Source organism: Biomphalaria glabrata, chromosome 8, assembly GCF_947242115.1.
Source record: "Biomphalaria glabrata chromosome 8, xgBioGlab47.1, whole genome shotgun sequence".
Classification (NCBI taxonomy): Eukaryota; Metazoa; Mollusca; class Gastropoda; family Planorbidae; genus Biomphalaria; species Biomphalaria glabrata.
Genome location: NC_074718.1, coordinates 14,161,464 through 14,183,753, shown reverse-complemented (window position 1 = coordinate 14,183,753; position 22,290 = coordinate 14,161,464). Strand labels below are relative to the sequence as shown.

Sequence of the window (22,290 nt, the reverse complement as noted above, 5' to 3'; positions counted from 1 at the left end):
CCCCAATCTTCAACCCCACTACCTCCACTCTTTAAACTCCACTACCTGCACACTTTAAACTACCTCCGCCATATTCTTAACTGTGTTTGCTTCTGCATGCTACCAATGCACATGATAGCAGACTATAAACTTATGTCCAAGGACGTCATTTCCGACATGGTTACACAAACGATAAAAAAAGGCCAAACTTCTCCATGTTTACATGTTTAGTCCCAAAGGGTGTCCCAACAAATAGGAAGACATTAGAGCGTAAAGGTAAAAGGTTCTTTCAAGAGTTAACAAAACAGCCCCAGGGGGGCCCAAAACACTAGGAGTTTACATCTTTGCATCAGCCCCCCAGAACAAAAAGTGATATCCTTGCAGGTTGCGAAGTTTAAGAAGGACGCACATTCGTTTTCTCGATGACGTCACGACTCTTGGGTCTAGCCTCTCCCCCCCCCTCCCCAGTCTCAGTACATGCTCTTGAAGAAAAAAGAAACTCTGTGAAAGTGTCACTTTAACTCAGACATGACCTTTGAAAGAGATCTGTTGTTTGAAATGCCCCACCAGACCGGAGTTGGACTTGATATGACCCTAAGCGTTTTGAGATATAGGTCCATTGTAGTCAACATAAGACTAACCCTAACCCAAATTTCTTTTACACTGAAGCATTTATGTAGAACCCCAAACAATTAGGTGGAGAGCCATAAACTACAGCTTATATTAAAGGTTCCTCTTTCAGACCCTAAGGTCTATAGGGCAAATGATGTTTAGGCCATCTGTTTCTTTGGCCAACGGTTAACAAGCAGGGTGTCATTTGGCCAGCACAACGACCAACCGTCTTTATTTTTGCAACGAAAGTTAGGTACCCATTAGAAATGGGTGGACTCAGAGGCGCCCTTCAAATTCCGAAATTCAATATCACAGTCTTCCTCGCGTTCGAACCCAGGACCCTTGGTTCGGAATCCAAGCACTGAACCAATCAGCCACCGTGCCATGGATTATGTCGCCTATAGATAAATCCATCACTATTACCCGCCTACATTTAGAGAGGATTTTTCCTAATTTAATCGTGATAAAAATAAAAAAAACAACATGTTTATATATGGCCTCCTTCAGTCGCTAAACGACTACAGATCATTTCATAGAAGTGAGATGAATGCCTGGGCATTAGGTATGGTTGGAACGATGTCGGCCACACACCAATTCCTCTTCTCGAGGCAGGTGATGTGTTCAAAAGCCAATACTGTTTGGGATCAGCGGCATCGCAGGCTCTGCCAGGAAGTAGCACTGTGTGCTTTAAGCTGCCCAGGGATCGCCGGTCACGGATTGTTTCTCAGCGTTGACTCCCGAGGCCTCAAGCATGTTTAGATAAACTGCAAGGCAGCAGAGGTTTGAATTCAACTTTTTTTTTTCTTTCAATTCAGTGAGAACCCAGCGAAAACAAAGCAACTCTTTCTATCCGAAACTTACTGGACTTAGGTTCCAGTTACTGACCGTTGCCTCTTCTCTTACTGGACTTAGGTTCCAGATACTGACCGTTGCCTCTTCTCTTACTGGACTTAGGTTCCAGTTACTGACCGTTGCCTCTTCTCTTACTGGACTTAGGTTCCAGATACTGACCGTTGCCTCTTCTCTTACTGGACTTAGGTTCCAGATACTGACCGTTGCCTCTTCTCTTACTGGACTTAGGTTCCAGTTACTGACCGTTGCCTCTTCTCTTGTCAGTATAACGGTCCCGCCTGTTACAAACCAAGTCTCATTATGTTAATGGCGGGACTATATTTAAAGTCTCGGCTATTGAAAGGTTGACAATGGCTATCACGAGGGACAGCAGGGTCACGCTGGGTATACGAGATTTGTGATTTTTAAGTTAGTCGGTGACTAGAGGTTGAGAGAGTAAGACTTGGTGGAGGATGCAACCTGGAACCTGGACGATGAGCTCAAAAACGGCTCTAACAATTTTTTTGAAATTTAACAGTTGCTGTGTATCAGTGAGAAAATAATTACTAGCTCATTGGCCACACGGGGAATGTCTAGTTTGGTCGTCATCATTTTTCAAAGTGAATAGAAATAAATCAAAATGTGGCTCTAACATAACATAGCGTAGTCAGCCTTACTGTAACGATAAATGAGTTTCTTATGAAATGTAAACCTGCGTTCAGTTTATTGATAGATTATGCTTATATTTTGACGTAAATCGTATATAATACATTACAGCTAGATTCTAGATCTAGAAGTAGATATAGATCGAGACTGGATCTTAAGAGTTCGGAATCAAATATTTAGGTAGATCTAGATCTATTTCTAGATGTCTATATAATAAGGTATCACCCTATTTATATATATATATATATCTTATATAATACAGACGTTACTTCAAAAAAGAAGATGATTACGTCCTACGCGTCATGCATTTAGTCATGCATATCAACCAATGACTTAAACTCTGCCAAGTCACTGGTTTTCCTGGCTAGCTCAGGCAATCCATTCCATGCTCTAATAGCACTAGGGAAGAAGGAGTATTTGTACAAATTTGTCCTAGCATATGGGACCAGGAATGTGCCTTTATCTTTCAGAGTATTTTATTAAATTTTGTTTTTGTATCTGAAGATTATGGTTCAGTGTTTTATGTATAATTGCTACTTTACTTTTGAGTCTTCTGTCCTGAAGGCTTTCTAAATTTAGTGATTTTACTAAAGGTGTTACTCTAGTCAAATGTGAATATTCGTTTGTTATGAATCTCACTGCTCTATTTTGTGTCTGTTCCAGTTTCTTAATGTTTTCTTGAGTTGAGGGGTCCAAACGGAGGATGCATATTCTATTATTGGCCTAACCAAGGTTAAATAACATTTTAGTTTTATGTTCTTATTTGATTTATAGAAATTTCTTTAAATAAATCCTAATGCTTTGTTTGATTTTTTATAGTTTCATCAATATGTGGATTCCATGACAGTTTTTCATTTATTATAACACCTAGGTATTTTGCGTTTTTAGTCTGTGTTACTGGTTTGCCATGAATAAGATAAGTGGAATTAATTTGTTTTAGTTTTTTTGTTACTCTTAACAACTGACATTTTTCTGTGTGGAAAGACATGCTCCAATTTGATTACCATTTCTGTAATTCATCTAATTCTCTTTGTAAAATATCTGTGTCTTGTGTTGTTTTTGAACCTCGCCTCCTTCCGATAACTTCTTCTGCGCACCCAATAGTGGTATCTTTGAAGTTGGCCCACTCTTCTTCAAGGGTCAATATATCTGCAAGAGCCTCAAAGCGGTTCGTTAGTTTCAATTGGAACTGTGCTGCAGTATTGCCGTCTTTAAGCTTCTCTACATTAAATGGGCGGGGTCGTGTGGCTCGTTTTGGTTGGCGTTTCAATCGGAGCTTACATTTGCCACTGACAAGGTAGTGGTCTGAGCCGATATCAGCTCCTCTGCGGGTCCGCACGTCTAACAGAGATGACCTCCATCGTTTGGAGATGCAAATGTAATCTATCTCGTTGAAGGTTTCCCCATTTGGTGATCATACAAGGAACGGTGGATACAAGACAGAACATGGAAATTGATAGATGAGAGGAAAGAGGCCAAACGTAGACGAGATCAGAAAAATGAAACACAGGATCGCAGCCTAGCGGAAGAAGCCTATAGGGAAGCAGATCTGAAAGTAAAGAGAAGCTGTCGGCAAGATAAACGGGACTGGATTGAGCAGAAGGGACAAGAGGCACAAGCAGCTGCAAGCAGAAATGACACAAAAACCCTCCATCGTATTGTCCGAGATCTCACTGGAGCAAAGAGTGGACATGGGGCACCAATAAAAGACAAGCAAGGCAAAACTTTGTTAACGAAAGAAGAACAGGATGCAAGATGGGTAGAGCACTTTAAAGAGACCCTTAACCAACTGTCGCCAGACATAACTTACATATTCAAGGAGCCCTCTCCAGACAATGATCTCAAGGTCAAGACAGACCCAATAACTGCTGAGGAGGTTACCATGGCCATTGCAGTGCTAAAGAATAACAAAGCACCAGGACTAGACATGATATCAGCAGAAATGCTAAAATATGGGGGACAGTGCATTGTTAACAGAATGACTGATCTCTTAAATCTCTGTTGGCGAACTTCAAAAGTCCCAGAGGACTGGCAAAAGGGAGTGATTGTAAAGCTTCCAAAAAAGGGCAATTTGGCAGACTGTAACAACTGGAGGGGCATTACTCTCCTCTCTGTTCCAGGCAAAGTTTTCAGCACTGTTTTGTTGAGACGGCTTCAACAGTCTGTAGATGAAAAGCTCAGAGAAGAACAAGCAGGTTTCCGAAGAGGCAGATCATGTACAGAGCAGATTTTCGTTTTACGAAATATCATAGAACAAAGTCTTGAGTACCAACAACGGCTAACGATCAGTTTTGTGGACTTCAAAAAAGCGTTTGATAGTGTCCACCGAGAATCACTATGGAAAATAGTTAGAGAATATGGTATCCCAGAAAAATTCGTCCAGATCCTACGACACCTTTACAGTCAGTCTAGTTGCTGCATTAAAACAGAAGAGGGAACAACAGAGTTTTTTACAATCGAGACAGGTGTGAGACAGGGGTGCATCTTATCTCCCTTCCTTTTCCTCCTAGCCATCGACTACATAATGAGGAGAGCAATGAACCAGACTGCCTTTGGTATTCCATGGCATGAACAACTCCGATTGACGGACTTGGACTTTGCTGATGATGTTGCACTACTCGGGGCTACAAATAAATGCATTCAAGAAATGACGGAGAGCCTAGACAGAGAGGCACCCAAAATTGGCCTCCGCATAAACTTGGATAAGACTAAAATTATGCGAGTGGGATATAAGGCAAAGGGTGTCCCCGTCAGACTTGGCGAGTCAAAGCTTGAAGAGCTGGACAAGTTCACGTACCTTGGCAGCATCATAACAAATGATGGAGATGCTTACCATGATGTAGCGTGCCGAATAGGAAAGGCAGGGAGCATTTTCCAAAGGCTGCAGCCTATTTGGACTAGCCAAGCCATTGGACTCGAGACAAAAATACACCTTCTCAACACAATCGTCATTCCAACTGCTACATATGCATGTGAGACGTGGAAGTCATCTGTCAAAATTGAGAAAAGACTAAATGTGGCTCAACAGAGATGGCTGAGACGGATTTTGGGAGTCAGTTACACAGACCGGATCTCAAACAAGGAAATCCTTTGCCGAACTGGGAGTCGAACACTTAGTGAGGTTGTGACTGAGCGTCGCATGAGGTTTGCGGGACATGTTCTACCTCAAAATGAATTCTCACACCAAGAGTTGCGATAACATGGAAGCCAAAACGAGGAAAGCGCAAACAGGGACGTCCTCGTATTACCTGGCGACACACCTTCATGGAGGACCTCAGAACAGTGGACACCAGATGGGAAGAGGCTTCAGACATTGCCAGTGACAGATCATTATGGAGACAGCTTGCCGCCCAATGCGCCGAACGGCGCGGGAGGACCTAAGTCTAAGTCTAAGTAAGTGTTGTTTTTATTGTTCTATATATTATGCAATCGTCTGCAAATAATCTGACTTTTCTTCCTGAAGTAATGCAATTTGGTAAATCATTTATGTAAATTAAAAATAGTAGTGGACCCAAAACTGTTCCTTGAGGTACACCTGAGTTTACTGTTATTGGTGTTGATTTAGAGCCATTTATTATTACAGTTTGTTCTCTCCCTATCAGAAAATCTTTAACCCACTGGTGCAGTGGACCATTAATGCCGAAATATTTTTTTTTAAGCAAACTATGGTGGTGAACTTTGTCAAAAGCCTTAGAAAAATCTAGTAAGATAGCATCTATTTGTTCACTATTATCTAAACGTTTTGAAAAATCATCAATTAGTCCTGTTAGTTGTGTTTCACATGAACTGTATTTCCTATATATATATGTTGAACTTCATCCTTTATTTATGTATTGTTTTTCATTGTTGTTTTTTCTTCTAGAGTTAAGTGTAATAAAAAATTGTAATAAAATAATAATTCCGTTTTTATATTTCTGTCTTCACTTTTATGTTATGAATAATTATACATATAACAACCAAACATCTTTATAGATTATATAGTTTCATATTCTATAGTGAATGATTTTTATATTATATTTCTAATGATAACTACGAGAAGATATATGCAACTAATCTAAGCTGCTTAGTGTACATGTTGCAGATAGGAGAGATTAAAAAAAAATTTTTTTTATAAATGTTATTTAATACCATACACTTAAAGAAAACTTACATTAAAATATTAATATTATAAAATAACATTAAAATATTATTGCCGTCTTTTTCGGAACATTTATGAATGCCGGCATTAATGTTTATATTATCTGACATATCGTTCAAGTCTTCAGTAGCGCTAGAGGTAAGCCAGAGAAGTTTTTAATTTTAAACTTGTATTTGTGACAGATATGACACGTAGAGATAACATGGTCAGATGGAAGTAGTCCATAGAATCCGGCCTACTTTCTAGCCAATCTGATCTCCCTTTGATATCAAGTCTGAGTGACAAAATGTGATATACAGGTTTGGTTTTAAAAGGTTTCATATTATATAGTGCAATATATTGTGTCGAGCGAGAAATTTCAACTATTTGTTTAAAGCTTTAAAATAAGTAACATAAAAAGAGTCTTTGTGTGTTTTTAAGACGACCTAATTAAAAGATCTGGTAATTTTTCGTAAGACCGATTATTTTATTCTTAATAACAAAAATTATAGATTTTTTTTTAAAAAAGTAACATTTTGAACCAGCCTGATTGCCTCCTCACCAAGAACAAAATCCTACTTAAGCGAATGTATAAATCTACACAAAGTATATACAATGTGAATGTATAAATCTACACAAAGTATATACAATGTGAATGTATAAATCTACACAAAGTATATACAATGTGAATGTATAAATCTACACAAAGTATATACAATGTGAATGTATAAATCTACACAAAGTATATACAATGTGAATGTATAAACCTACACAAAGTATATACAATGTGAATGTATAAATCTACACAAAGTATATACAATGTGAATGTATAAACCTACACAAAGTATATACAATGTATATACAATGTGAATGTATAAACCTACACAAAGTATATACAATGTGAATGTATAAACCTACACAAAGTATATACAATGTGAATGTATAAATCTACACAAAGTATATACAATGTGAATGTATAAACCTACACAAAGTATATACAATGTGAATGTATAAACCTACACAAAGTATATACAATGTGAATGATAGTTGTACGGATCCTGTCTTACAAGACGATGTGCTAAATCTTCTTGGATGTCTCTTTAGTGATTTCAATTCAAATGAATAGAGCCTTCATGTGGGGAAACTCTACTGACGTGTCTGTTCAAGATAGAGATAAAACCTTTAGTAAAATCAGGATAGAAGACTTAAAAGTAAAGTAGCAATTATACATAAAACACTGAAACATAATTTTCAAATACAAAAACAAAACCTAATTTGACTCAGAAAGAGATAAGGATAAAGCCACATTCCTTTATATGTTCAAAAATCATAACAGTGAAACTAAAGATTTCCAAGTGTTGCTAATAATTCTTTTCCCAAAGATATACACCAGCTGTCAAATTTCTAGTATATTGTTAGACCTATTTAAGAGATCTTTTTCCAGGTTTTTCCACACAATTCCCAGGAATTTCCAGACTGAATAGAGGAATAGTAATGATAGATTTACCGAGATCTGGTTGAAATGGTAAATAGATAATGGTTAGCAGGTGGACAAAACAGAGTGATTAGACACTGGAAGGTGTTTAGGATTATATACTTGCCAATCAAAACACAAATTAAATTCCTATAATATTATTGTAAACCAAAATCATTAAAACGTTACTGAATGTTGTGATTCAATCCCAATTTTTTTCCTAATATCATAATAGCACAGTGACATTTATTCACAGATTGACATTTAAATTATTTGCAATTTTTTTTAGATTTTGGTAACATTTTTATCTGTCCCAAATATTTCTTTTTTCTTTTCATAACATCGTTTATGTCTGCAAGCTTTCATACCATCGATTAGGTTCTTTTTAGATTTCATACCATCGATTAGTTTTTTTTAGGTTTTATAGCATCGTCTTGGTCTGTTAAGTCAAAAGACATTGTTTGGGTCTGCAATATTACTATGTGTCTCTTTTTAAAGTCTTTTACTGTTCAACTTAAGAAGCTAAAAGTTGTTTACTTTTTACCTGTTTATTTATTTATTTTTTTTTTACAATGCCTCTATTCAAGTCACGCCTTCATGGAGGAACCTAGGTGAGTCTAGGTCTAGATCTAAATGCTTATCATTGGTATATTAAAAGGTGTACTAGATCTATTCGCGGAGAGGGGCACTAGGGAAACAATATTTTTTTTAAATCTAGCATTCATTAATTTTTAACGAAACAAAAAAAAAACACCTCAATAAGTTGTATAAATGAGATATTGTCTTTTTTTTTACAAAAAGTATTTTAAATGTTTTTTTTTTTAATTTCCTGTTTCCAGATGCACATTACGTCACTATAAATTCACTCCCCATCTATTCACAAATCGTTATTCAACCTTTCAATACATTTCACAAGACCAACTAAAACATGAGGTCAACACGCTCGGACAACTAGATCTGGCTGTAGAAAGAAGAAAGTTATTCAACTTGCAGCCTCTGGGCTACGGAGATCAAACGAGTTCGAGGGACGTTTTAGAGAGCGTAGAAAGTAGTAGCACAGGGAGACTTGATGGGAGGCATTTGTCAGACAGGAGGGCCAGATGATTGCCAGAGACGGAGGCTAGGGAAAGATGAGATGGGAGGGCTGGCTACCACTGCTGGAGCCCCCTGTTAGTCCCAGGTTGTTTGTATACAGGCTAAATTTACAGAGGTGTTGTTTGATTTTAGAACGAGAGTAAAAAAAAAAAAAGGAGGATGGCGAAAGATGTGGAAGAATTACACTATATTAAGAGAGATAGATTGATAGAGAGAGAGAGAGAAAGATAGAGAGTGACAGAGAGAGAGAGAGCATAAGAGATAAAAGCATATATATATATATATATATATATATATATATATATATATATAGAGAGAGAGAGAGAGAGAGAGAGAGACAGACAGGCAGAGACATACAGAGACAGACAGAGACAGAGTGAAAAAGACAGACAGAGAGAGAGAGAAACAAGAGAAACAGAGAAAGACAAAGAGAGAGAAAGAGAGACAGAGAGAGAAAGAGACAAAGAGAGAAAGGCAAAGAGAGAGAGAGAAAGAGAGACAGAGAGAGACAGAGGCAATTAGAGAAAGGCAAAGAGAGAGAAAGAGAGACAGTGAGAGACAGAGAGACAGGGAGAGAGAAAGAGACAGAGAGAGAAAGGCAAAGAGAGAGAGAGAGACAGAGAGAGACAAAGACAATGAGAGAAAGGCAATGAGAGAGAAAGAGAGACAGAGAGAGAGCGGGGAGAGATCGATATTATGAAAGTCATTAACAGTACAGAAAAAAACAACAAAAAAATAATAATAGCAAAAGTATAGACAGTCGGAGTGACATAAAGTCTGTCTGTGAGACGATATCTGTGTATGTGTGTTTGAGTAGAGACAGAGAGTTTCAAAGATGGAATGAGAAAGAATTGAAAGTGAATGTACAATGAACTAGCTATAGTAAAGTAACTCATGGGCGTAGCCAGGATTTTTTTTCGGGGGGGGGGGGGTTTAGGGGGGGATTTTTTCTCCCCCCCCTTCCCCCCCCCCCTCGCGAAAAAAATATTTGTATGTAAGTGTGTGTGTGTGTGTTCATAATCTTTATTACATTCTGACCCTTCATTCTTTTGGAACACGTTTATTGTGCCCTAGAATAGGTTCTTCCTGGAGTTCGTGAAAAAATTGTTGACTCCCCGCCATTGCCAGCAAGGGGCTCTGGGAGAGCTCTAGGAGCTCACCCTAGAGCGGGGCGGAGCCCCGCCGCCAAGCACTATTTCGGGCATAGAATGTTAACAAAATGCATATTCTGAGGTATCTACAGTGCATTTTCCTGCTATTAAAAAGTCTTATTTCAAAAATGTATGTGCTGTTTTTACTGACTAAGACCCTGCCGCGCCGTTCGGCGCATTTGCCGTCAAGCTGTTTCCACAAAAATCTGTCACTGGTAATTTCTGAAGCCTCTTCCCACCTGCTCTGAGGACCATCATGATTGTGTGGCGTCAAGTTGTACTAGGATATCATCGCAACTCTTACTATGCGTAATTTATTTTGTCGGAGAACATGTCCCGCAAACCTCATGCGACGCTCTGTCACAATTTTACTAAGGGGTCGACTCCCAGTTCGGCATAGGATTTCCTTGACTTAGCCATCTTTGTTGAGCCACATTTAGTGTTTTTCAATTTCGGCAGATGACTATTCACTTCACTTTATTAATGGAGCCCCGCCACTGGTATAAATGTAACCTCACTTGGATACGCTCTTGGAATTTGGTGAATGTAGTTTGCTTTAAATTTTATATTGGGTAGTGGTACTCTACCATCAAAATCATCTGTTAGAGGTTTTAAACTAAAAATCTCAGGACTTTGTTATAGTTTTTCAAATTCAAAACCCCAATTTAGCTACGATCATAGAATTTGGTAACTGTAGTTAGCTTTAGAGTAATATTGAAATAGAGGTTTTCCACCTCAAAACGCTCTGTAGTGGGATTTTAAACTCAAAACCATCTGGAGGAAAGGAGTTTAAACTCAAAACCCCCAATTCGCTTGGCTACGCTCAAATAATTTTAGTGTGTAATTTGCTTTTTTTTTATATTGAAGAGGTATTTTTTAGCATCAAACCCTTGTGAAGGGTGGATATGAACTCAATACCCCTTTTGGCAACGCTCGTAGCATTTTGAGTGAGTAATTAGCTTTTTTTTTACATTGATGATGTATTTTTTAACTTCAAATCCCGCTGGCGGGGGGTTTAAACTCAAAACCCATATGGCTACGCTCTTAGATTTTAGAGTGTGTAATTTGCTTTTTTTTTTTTTATTGAAGATATATTTTTTAGCTTCAAACTCCACTGGAGGGGAGTTAAAACTTAAAACTGAGTCAAAACCCATTTAGCTACGCTCATAACATTTTAAGTGCATAATTTGTTTTTTTTTTCATATTGAAGAGGGGGTCTATCGTAAATTTTGGAGGGGGTTTTAAAATCAAAATCTTCCTTAACTGTGCACTTGGAATTCGGGGATTATCGTTTGCATTTTTTTTGTGTTTTGTTTTATAGAAGAGAGGGATTTAACTGCAAAAACCCCTGGTAGGGGGTTTCAAACTCAAAACCCCTGGTAGGAGGTTTTAAACTCAAAACCCCCTGTTAGGGGTTTTAAAATCAAAACCCCTGGTAGGGGTTTTAAACTCTAAACCCCATGGTAGTGGTTTTAAACTCAAAACCCATTTAGCTGTGCTGGGGCAAGTGATGGTTTAATATTAAAATCTCACCTAAAATTAACAAAATCAAAGCAAAAAAACATGTCACTTAAGTCCGTTTCCCCCCCCCCCACCCCATGGTAGGGGTTTTAAACTCAAAACCCCTTTGGCTGCGCTGGGGCAAGTGATGGTTTAGTATTAAAATCTTACCTAAAATAAAGAAAATCAAAGCAAAAGATCAGTCACTAATGTCCATCTCCCCCCCCCCCTCGGGGGGGGGGATTTCATTTCGGGGGGGGGTTGATTCCCAACCCCCCCCCCCTGGCTACGCCCTGGCTACGCCCATGAAGTAACTATTAGTATTATTGAATTTCTAAGTAAACCCACTCATCTAGAACTAGAGTACACACAATGAAGATATGTTCGTTAGTCAGGTCAAGCTCGATTGAAATTCATGTTTCAATTCTAGACGGAATTCTCATGAAATGTTTCGATTCTAAACAACGCTATATTAAACGAACCCTATATGAAACGAACGCTATATTAAACGAACCCTACATGAAACGAACGCTATATTAAACGAACCCTACATGAAACGAACGCTATATTAAACGAACCCTATATGAAACAAACGCTATATGAAACAAACACAATATGAAACAAACCCTATATGAAACAAACGCTGTTGCTAAGTAAAGACACATTCGTTTGTGTTGCAATTTTATAGCTTTTAGAAACTTAATTTTGCCGCGCTAAACAGTGTATAACATTGTATCCTGCTTATTCTAAACTACATAGCTTTTCAAAGTAAAAAGAAATGTTCCCCTTTGAGACTGGTATTTAGGGCGGATGATTATTAAGCCCATCTGCATCTGTGGCCCACGGTTAGCGAGGGTGTCATGTGGGCAGCACAACGACCAACCCTCCTTTACGTTTCACCTAATGTCATGTACCCATTACAGCTCTGTGAACTCAGATTCCAAAATTTAAAAATCCAGTCTTCACCAGGATTCGAACACGGAACACTCCGGTTCGGAAGCCAAGCGCTTTACGACTTAGCCGACTCACCTATTATATCGAATCAACAATAACCTTATTTAATGTACACAGGAGACATCAACTAGTTATTTATAGGTATCTGCTATAGATACACATCTCTAATATAAATACATAAGAAGTAAATTTTATAATAATGGGTATAGGAGACAAAAGGGAAAGATTGAAATAAAAGGAACTGATGATCTGTACTTTAAATTGTGTAGAGACAAGAAGTTAATGAATACTTATTAGTAAACGGGGGGTCTAAAAAGGCTGGAGACGCTGGTCCCTGCAAGGTCAGGGATAATGAAGGACTGTTCTAGTGGTTGCACCTTATTAGAAGTCGTTGGTACCAGTTGGGAAACTGCGGTGAAACGCACTGATCTATGCGCAAACGGCGCGGGAGTACGTAAGTCTAAGTCTTTCTTTCAAAGAGATGAAAAATTGCTATTAATTTTGACATCATAAGAACTTTAGAATAACTTTTTTTTCTTTGTTGGACCTTGAACTATGATTAGACCACTATTTTTTAAAATTAATTGTAAGGATACAAAACGTCCTGAAAAAAAAAGACTTAGACTCATCTCGTCCAAAGAGCCTCGAAGGCAGCCAAGTTGTTTTATTTAACTAAATTCACGTGAGCAATGAGCTTGCCACTTGACCGACTTGGTTATCACGAAGACTGTCTTCGGCACTCATAAAGTTTTTATCACTGAGACTGAGATAGACTTCTCAATATGTGTCTGTATATGTGCCTGTGTATGTGTCTGTATATGTGCCTGTGTATGTGTCTGTATATGTGCCTGTCTATGTGCCTGTGTATATGTCTGTATATGACTGTATGTGTGTAAGATTAAATTAACTAGCAAAAACAAAAAAGTCGTTTATTTCCCGCATTCACAGACTTAAGAAACTGAAATAGGATTTGGTCTGTATTAAATACATTGTAGAAACTAGAAATACGATATAGTTCTGTATTAGATGTATATTAGAAACTAGAAATAGGATACGCTTTGCATCAAATTCATCTTAGAAGTTACTTTCAAATTTATCTTAGAAACTAAATCTATCATACGCTCTGTATCAAATATATCTTAGAAACTAAATCTATGATACGCTCTGTATCAAATTTATCGTAGAAACAAGAAGCTTATAATAAAATGAGTCAAAACTTTGTCAGAGAACATCAGCAACGAGTCAAAGTGACAACATTTGCACGAGCATCTGAAGCAGTAGGAAACAAGGAAAGTTCTTCAGGGCGTTGACGGCCTTAAGACACATGATGTTGAGTGACCGAGATCATCAGTTCAGTCAGGATTGTGTCCAGAACAAAACAAAAGCAAGTTTATTTCTCAAGCAAAGACCTGGTGCATGTTTGAAGCTGATGGAACGCAGGATCTTTGTATCAAGACTATAGAGTTTCATTATTCGACCACCTGGTACATCTACCGAGAACAAACCTCCTATCCCCCATTTTTAAATATGTTTTAGAAATATTCACTTTTTTGCTTGTATATTCATATGTGTATCTCTATCTATCTATCTATCTATCTATCTATCTATCTATCTATCTATCTATCTATCTATCTATCTATCTATCTATCTATATGTCTGTCTGTCTGTCTGTCTGTCTATCTATCTATCTATCTATCTATCTGTCTGTCTGTCTGTCTGTCTGTCTGTCTGTCTGTCTGTCTGTCTGTCTGTCTGTCTGTCTGTCTGTCTGTCTGTCTATCTATCTATCTATCTATCTATCTATCTATCTATCTCTTTCTCTCTCTAACTCTCTTTGTCTGTCTTTGTATCTATATATGTATATATTTATTTCTATTTATTTATTTACATTTTACGTCTATTTTCTGTCTGTCAGTCTCACTATAATAAACAGATGGCATATAAACGAAGAAACAATTAAATCGAATACGACTAATTAAGGTGTATCGGCTTTTGTTTCTTATTTCTTAAAATGTCCTAAAGAAAAACAGTCCTTGTGTATGCATTGGATCAATTGTTGCTAATTTCAATTTTAAATTGTTGCAAGATAATCCCTACATATCCCCACTCTCAGGAGCAGCTACTTCCAGACACTCACCCCTTCTCCCTTCGACTCACTCTCCTAGCCAGGTTTTTCAATTGGACACAGCGGTGCAAGCCGCGCTCACAGTAATCAAGTTGTCAAATTTTAAACTCTGCAAATTCTCGCCTCGGGTCAGCGTACCCTTGAAGTGTTTACACCGGAAACTGTAATAAGCTAACTAGATGCATGCCGGGATAAAAGGGATTTAGAAACGAGGATGAAATGGGAGAGAACAAGAAACTAAAACATATCTTGAGATCAAGGCGCTCGCTGTGGAGGAAATAGAGGATTTTTTTTTTTACATTTAAAAAAAATAAATTATTGATTTGTTTTCGTTACATTTTGTTTTTAAAGATTCCGAAAATTTTGTTTTTAATTTGTTTTTTACAAAAAAGATCAAAAGATGCCTGCATAGTTTCAAAACAAGCTCTAACTGAAGAGTTCAAGAATGCTGCTCTATTTCACTGGTTTCCAGCTTTTGCGGCCTGTGGGCCCTATCAACTCGCGAAATAAGTCGTGAGGGACCCATCACTTCAAAAATTAGGACGAATTAAAAGGAAATGATCTTCTGATATCACATAAAGTTTTCATGCCGTACAATACCATGGGCAAGATATAGCCCGCGGACCGTAGTTTTCTTATCACTCTTGTTGCTATAAGGAGATAGAAGAAAAATAATTGGGAGCAGCTAGATAGAAAATGACGAACTCAACGCATTTTAAAGTAAAGCACTTCAGGATAAGGATACTTCAGTGGTGTTAGATACTTCAGTGGTATTGGATACTTCTGTTGCCTTAGGCCCTATTAAATTTGAGTGTATCCAAAAGTGAAATTTTAGTTAAGAAGGTGAAAAAAAACACTTTTAATATAGTGTAACTTATGATGAACTGAAAGTGATAGTCAAACAGGAAAAGCAACACAGGGTTGCATTAATAAAAGAGGTATAACCTCTCCGTCTATTGAGCAGATGATGTCAAGGTCATCTGTTTCTGTGGCCTTCGGTTTACGAGGGTGTCATGTGGCTAGCACAATGACCAACGCATTTATTTTTACCCAACTACTGCCAGGTACCCATTAAAGCCTGGTAGACTCAGATGCGACCCAAGATCCCGAAATTGAAAATCCCAGTCTACACCAAGATTTGAACCCGGGACCCACTGTTTGGAAGCCAAGTGCTTAAGCGCTCAGCCACCACGACACTGGATCAATAGTACATGTACTAAAATATTAAAATTGAATCTATCGTATTTGTATGTATATAGACAACGAATTGCGTATTTTAGTTCAAATATCTATTAAAGATTTTTTAAAACGGGTTTAATTAAAGAGAACTCTGACGTTTCTTTTACGCCCATATGATCGATTGGGATGGGCAGGATCGTTAACGCCCTTGATTACGCTCAGGTCATTGCTCCAGGTCCACGAGACGTAGCCTAGAGATAACTTCCAGCCAAAAACAAGGGTGATAACTTGGTTTATGGTTTGGATTAGTAAGGAGATAGGAAGATGGTCTTGTATGGATACCTGCGTATAAGAAATGGCCAGTTATAGATAATACTTAATACATTGTCTTTGTTAGACACTTAGTTAGTATTATTAGTTTGTATAGAGCAGAGACGGCCCTAGCAGTGCGCGGGGTCCTTGGCGAATGTCATATGCGGGTCCCTCTGAACCCTAAAGGTAGACAATATATATATATATATACATCGTACCACATGAAGCTAACGTCATCCTCCCATAACGCTGTAGGCTTTATATTTGTTACAAAACATACTACCGTACGTAAGTACTGGCCTTTTAACTACACAAGCTCTACTCCTTAACTTCTGGATCTGATACGTCCCCAAAACGCTACGTAAAAGACATCTGCTCTTTGTGGCAAACATCAAGCATGTAGTCAAGTATAACGGGAAAGAATTCCAATGGGTCCATAAGATTGTTTTGAATCCTAGATCCGAGTTAATGGTCGTGAGCCTCGGCGGTCTTAATTCGTCGAAGACGTTCTTGAATGGTTGGGTCGAATTCGCCAAGCATCTCAACCGAGTCTAAAAATTGAACGTTGTTCGGTGCATCAACTTTCTCTGTTCTCCCAGGAAATGGCTGTTGTTGTTGTTTGTTTAAAGGTACTGAACAATCGCTAGACTTCTGGCTAAGATTGCGCGCGAATGCAGTTTTTCTTTTGTAATTTGCTCTAGTAATCCCTTTTCAATATCATTTGGTACAGTGGCTGAGTGGTTAAGCACTTGTCTTCCGAACCTGGAGTCCTGGGTTCGAAATTCGGTGAAGACTGGGATTTTTAATTTCGAGATTTTTAGGGCGCCACTAAGTCCACCCAGCTCTTAAGAGTACCTGACTTTACCATTGGGCATTGGAGTTTAATCCAATCACGCTGACTCATAATTATAAGTATGGATGACTGCCTGGCCGTGCGGTATGCGCGCCGAACTGTTGTTCAATGGTCTCAATGGACCCGGGTTCATATCCTGACCGATGTTATCCCCGTCAGTCCTGCAAGAGGTTTGGACTAGAAAGTAGATTATCTTTAACTCTGTAATAACATCCTGGACATGTCAAACATTTTACAAACATTTTAACGTGATTGACAGAAACCTCGTGCTGCTGAATTTTATTATCAAGATGTTTCCAGTCGCAGCAGCTTTCGTTTGCTGATTGGCCTCCAGTAGCTATCATGTCGAACAACTTACTAGTCTTTAGTCTTTGGTATTAGAACACCGTGTACACTAAGAGCTACTATGGTCCTTTGACTTTCGCAGGTCCCACTTTCCAATGAACAACAAAATATATTCGCGTTTTTTTTTTCCTGTTGTTTTTTTTTTTTGTTTTTTTGCACACTGATACACGATGTAAATGCACATTAGCTCTACTGGGGAAAAATGAATACGTCATCGTCAAACTTTTAGTCTATGGCGGACTAAAGTAACAATATATTTACTGTACCATATCTTTTTATACTGCGATGCGACATAACAGAACTGTATGACTCTTTATTTACGAAATAAACTATTTTGTTTGCTTGCTTTCGGTGACGTGTTTTATTTTACACCAAGGTGAACTGTTAAACAGTGAGAGCCGCTTAGAATGTACAGATCATAGGAAGCTTTCTTTGCCGAAACTGAACTAGAGCTTCTATCATAATTGGTATCACATAGATGCAGGAAAAGTCTTCCAAAAATATTGAGCAACAAGTCCTAGTTTATGAGAACTGGTCTGGTTTTCGAACCTGATGGTGATAAGGGAATCTCCTATCGCGGGGCCTCCCTCAGGCGCCGGGCCAGGGGCGGTTGCCCCACTTGCCACCCCCTAAGGCCGCTCTTGGTATAGAGACGCACCGTAATTGACGGATTTTGAACGCAACTAGTAACGTTGTGACATAGTTGGGTTAGAGGCGACCTAGAGACATCAAGTTAGTTGTTAGTTGATAGGATTTCTTAGGGATAACACGACAGAGACTCCACTGTGGCCTTTTACTGGATTAAAACCATGATCTGAATTGTTCAACTGTGTTTGGATTTATCTCTTCATTTGTTAAATGTGCGTGGGTCTATTTTCTTGTTGGTTACTCGCATTGTAATACACCCGCACAAGAAACACAGTCATCTCCAGAGTAATCTGTCAGACAGGCATCACTAACTACAAGACAGATAGACTCATCACAAGATACACCAGGCTTCATTGCGGCCACTTCCCAGACACCACTTGGGCCACCGACTATATTACTGTTAGGCACATCTTTGGGCACTCGAGTTATAATTGAACAGCGCATAAGTCCATCCCTAGCAATCTGTTTAAAAATCTAACAGCACCCCAGTCAACATTTAGCACTTAGCTTACAAATCTAACAGCACACAAGTCAACTTTTAGCACTTAGCTTTCAATTCTAACAGCACACAAGTCAACTTTTAGCACTTAGCTTTCAAATCTAACAGCACACAAGTCAACTTTTAGCACTTTTTTAGCGCTAAATTTACACGATTAGTCAATCCACAAGTAAACATTTAATTCTTAATTTAAAAGTAGAACAGAGCATGAGTCAACTTTTAAAGTATTTTCTCCCAAAAACCATTCACATCAAACGATGACGCAATATAAACATACTAGCACAATTATAGCCATAGTACTAATAATAATCTTCTTTTTGATTCGTTAAAAATTAATTTGCGAATAGTGTTTTCTTTTCGGAATTCCACATGACTAAAGTACTCTGCTAAATGTAGACCTTTAAATAGACTCAAAATAATAACATCAGTAGACGGGCTATGAAATGTGTATCTAAAACATTCCAGTGTGAATGGCGCTGTTAAATAAAAACGTCCGGAGGTGGAGGGTTAATGAGCAGACTTGAGCGTGTCGTACAACAGACGTCACAGTTGCACATCAACATGCATATCACATATCAGCACATGACCTTGAAAAGTTGCACATCAACATGCATATCACATATCAGCACATGACCTTGAACAGTTGCACATCAACATGCATATCACATATCAGCACATGACCTTGAACAGTTGCACATCAACATGCATATCACATATCAGCACATGACCTTGAACAGTTGCACATCAACATGCATATCACATATCAGCACATGACCTTGAAAAGTTGCACATCAACATGCATATCACATATCAGCACATGACCTTGAACAGTTGCACATCAACATGCATATCACATATCAGCACATGACCTTGAACAGTTGCACATCAACATGCATATCACATATCAGCACATGACCTTCAACAGTTGCACATCAACATGCATATCACATATCAGCACATGACCTTCAACAGTTGCACATCAACATGCATATCACATATCAGCACATGACCTTCAACAGTTGCACATCAACATGCATATCACATATCAGCACATGACCTTCAACAGTTGCACATCAACATGCATATCACATATCAGCACATGACCTTGAAAAGTTGCACATCAACATGCATATCACATATCAGCACATGACCTTGAACAGTTGCACATCAACATGCATATCACATATCAGCACATGACCTTGAAAAGTTGCACATCAACATGCATATCACATATCAGCACATGACCTTGAACAGTTGCACATCAACATGCATATCACATATCAGCACATGACCTTGAACAGTTGCACATCAACATGCATATCACATATCAGCACATGACCTTCAACAGTTGCACATCAACATGCATATCACATATCAGCACATGACCTTCAACAGTTGCACATCAACATGCATATCACATATCAGCACATGACCTTCAACAGTTGCACATCAACATGCATATCACATATCAGCACATGACCTTCAACAGTTGCACATCAACATGCATATCACATATCAGCACATGACCTTCAACAGTTGCACATCAACATGCATATCACATATCAGCACATGACCTTGAAAAGTTGCACATCAACATGCATATCACATATCAGCACATGACCTTGAAAAGTTGCACATCAACATGCATATCACATATCAGCACATGACCTTGAAAAGTTGCACATCAACATGCATATCACATATCAGCACATGACCTTGAAAAGTTGCACATCAACATGCATATCACATATCAGCACATGACCTTGAAAAGTTGCACATCAACATGCATATCACATATCAGCACATGACCTTGAAAAGTTGCACATCAACATGCATATCACATATCAGCACATGACCTTGAAAAGTTGCACATCAACATGCATATCACATATCAGCACATGACCTTGAAAAGTTGCACATCAACATGCATATCACATATCAGCACATGACCTTGAAAAGTTGCACATCAACATGCATATCACATATCAGCACATGACCTTCAACAGTTGCACATCAACATGCATATCACATATCAGCACATGACCTTCAACAGTTGCACATCAACATGCATATCACATATCAGCACATGACCTTCAACAGTTGCACATCAACATGCATATCACATATCAGCACATGACCTTGAAAAGTTGCACATCAACATGCATATCACATATCAGCACATGACCTTGAAAAGTTGCACATCAACATGCATATCACATATCAGCACATGACCTTGAAAAGTTGCACATCAACATGCATATCACATATCAGCACATGACCTTGAAAAGTTGCACATCAACATGCATATCACATATCAGCACATGACCTTGAAAAGTTGCACATCAACATGCATATCACATATCAGCACATGACCTTGAAAAGTTGCACATCAACATGCATATCACATATCAGCACATGACCTTGAAAAGTTGCACATCAACATGCATATCACATATCAGCACATGACCTTGAAAAGTTGCACATCAACATGCATATCACATATCAGCACATGACCTTGAACAGTTGCACATCAACATGCATATCACATATCAGCACATGACCTTGAACAGTTGCAACATTTTATTTTCCTGAAAATAAAAAGTAACTTCTAAAGTAGACTCGGATGGAAATGGGGAGGGCAAACGGAAGACGTGGGGAATGGGGAGGGCAAACAGAAGAGGTGGGGAATAGGGAGGGCAAACAGAAGAGGTGGGGAATGGGGAGGGCAAACAGAAGAGGTGGGGAATGTGGAGGGCAAACAGAAGAGCTGGGGAATGGGGAGGGCAAACAGAAGAGGAGGGGAATGGTGAGGGCAAACAGAAGAGGTGGGGAATGGGGAGGGCAAACAGAAGAGGTGGGGAATGGGGAGGGCAAACAGAAGAGGAGTGGAATGGAAAGGGCAAACAGAAGAGGAGTGGAATGTGGAGGGCAAACAGAAGAGGTGGGCAATGGGGAGGGCAAACAGAAGAGGAGTGGAATGTGGAGGGCAAACAGAAGAGGTCGGGAATGGGGAGGGCAAACAGAAGAGGTGGGGAATGGGGAGGGCAAACAGAAGAGGAGGGGAATGGTGAGGGCAAACAGAAGAGGTGGGGAATGGGGAGGGCAAACAGAAGAGGAGTGGGATGGGGAGGGCAAACAGAAGAGGTGGGGAATGGTGAGGGCAAACAGAAGAGGTGGGGAATGGGGAGGGCAAACAGAAGAGGTGGGGAATGTGGAGGGCAAACAGAAGAGGTGGGGAATGGGGAGGGCAAACAGAAGAGGAGTGGAATGGGGAGGGCAAACAGAAGAGGTGAGGAATGTGGAAGGCAAACAGAAGAGGTGGGGAATGGGGAGGGCAAATAGAAGAGGAGTGGAATGGGGAGGGCAAACAGAAGAGGTGGGGAATGGGGAGGGCAAACAAAAGAGGAGTGGAATGGGGAGGGCAAACAGAAGAGGAGTGGAATGGGGAGGGAAAACAGAAGAGCAGGGGAATGGGGAGGGCAAACAGAAGAGGTTCGGAATGTGGAGGTCAAACAGAAGAGGAGGGTAATAGGGAGGGCAAACAGAAGAGGAAGGGAATGGGGAGGGCAAACAGAAGAGGTTGGGAATGGGGAGGGCGAACATAAGAGGTTGAGAATGGGGAGGGTAAACAGAAAAGGAGGGAATAAAATTTGTTATGGAGGTAGTTATTTTTGCTGATTGAATGAACGAATGCAGTTGTAATAGTTGAAAAAAGGGGAATAACCTTGAAATATTTGAACATGTTTATACATTTCTTAAGACCTTAACGTCACGTGACGTAGAGGTCATCTATTTATGTCATTTTATCAAAAACGTACTGGCAAAACATACGAACAACATGAAACATCAGACACACATTCCAGGTGATGCTATCCTAATGGACCATTTTGTGTGTGGATATTATTCATTCAATGTAGTCCTGCGGGCTCTCAATCTTTCTTGTGTCAGGG

General features: G+C 39.1%; 1 protein-coding gene across 1 annotated transcript; it reads left to right on the top strand.

The window, feature by feature from the left end:
- Positions 1–21,085: 21,085 nt before the first annotated feature.
- On the top strand, positions 21,086–21,682 carry LOC129927721 (uncharacterized). Its single transcript, XM_056038085.1, has one exon. The coding sequence runs from the start codon at positions 21,086–21,088 to the stop codon at positions 21,680–21,682; it is 597 nt and encodes a 198-aa protein (XP_055894060.1).
- The last annotated feature ends 608 nt before the right edge of the window (positions 21,683–22,290 follow it).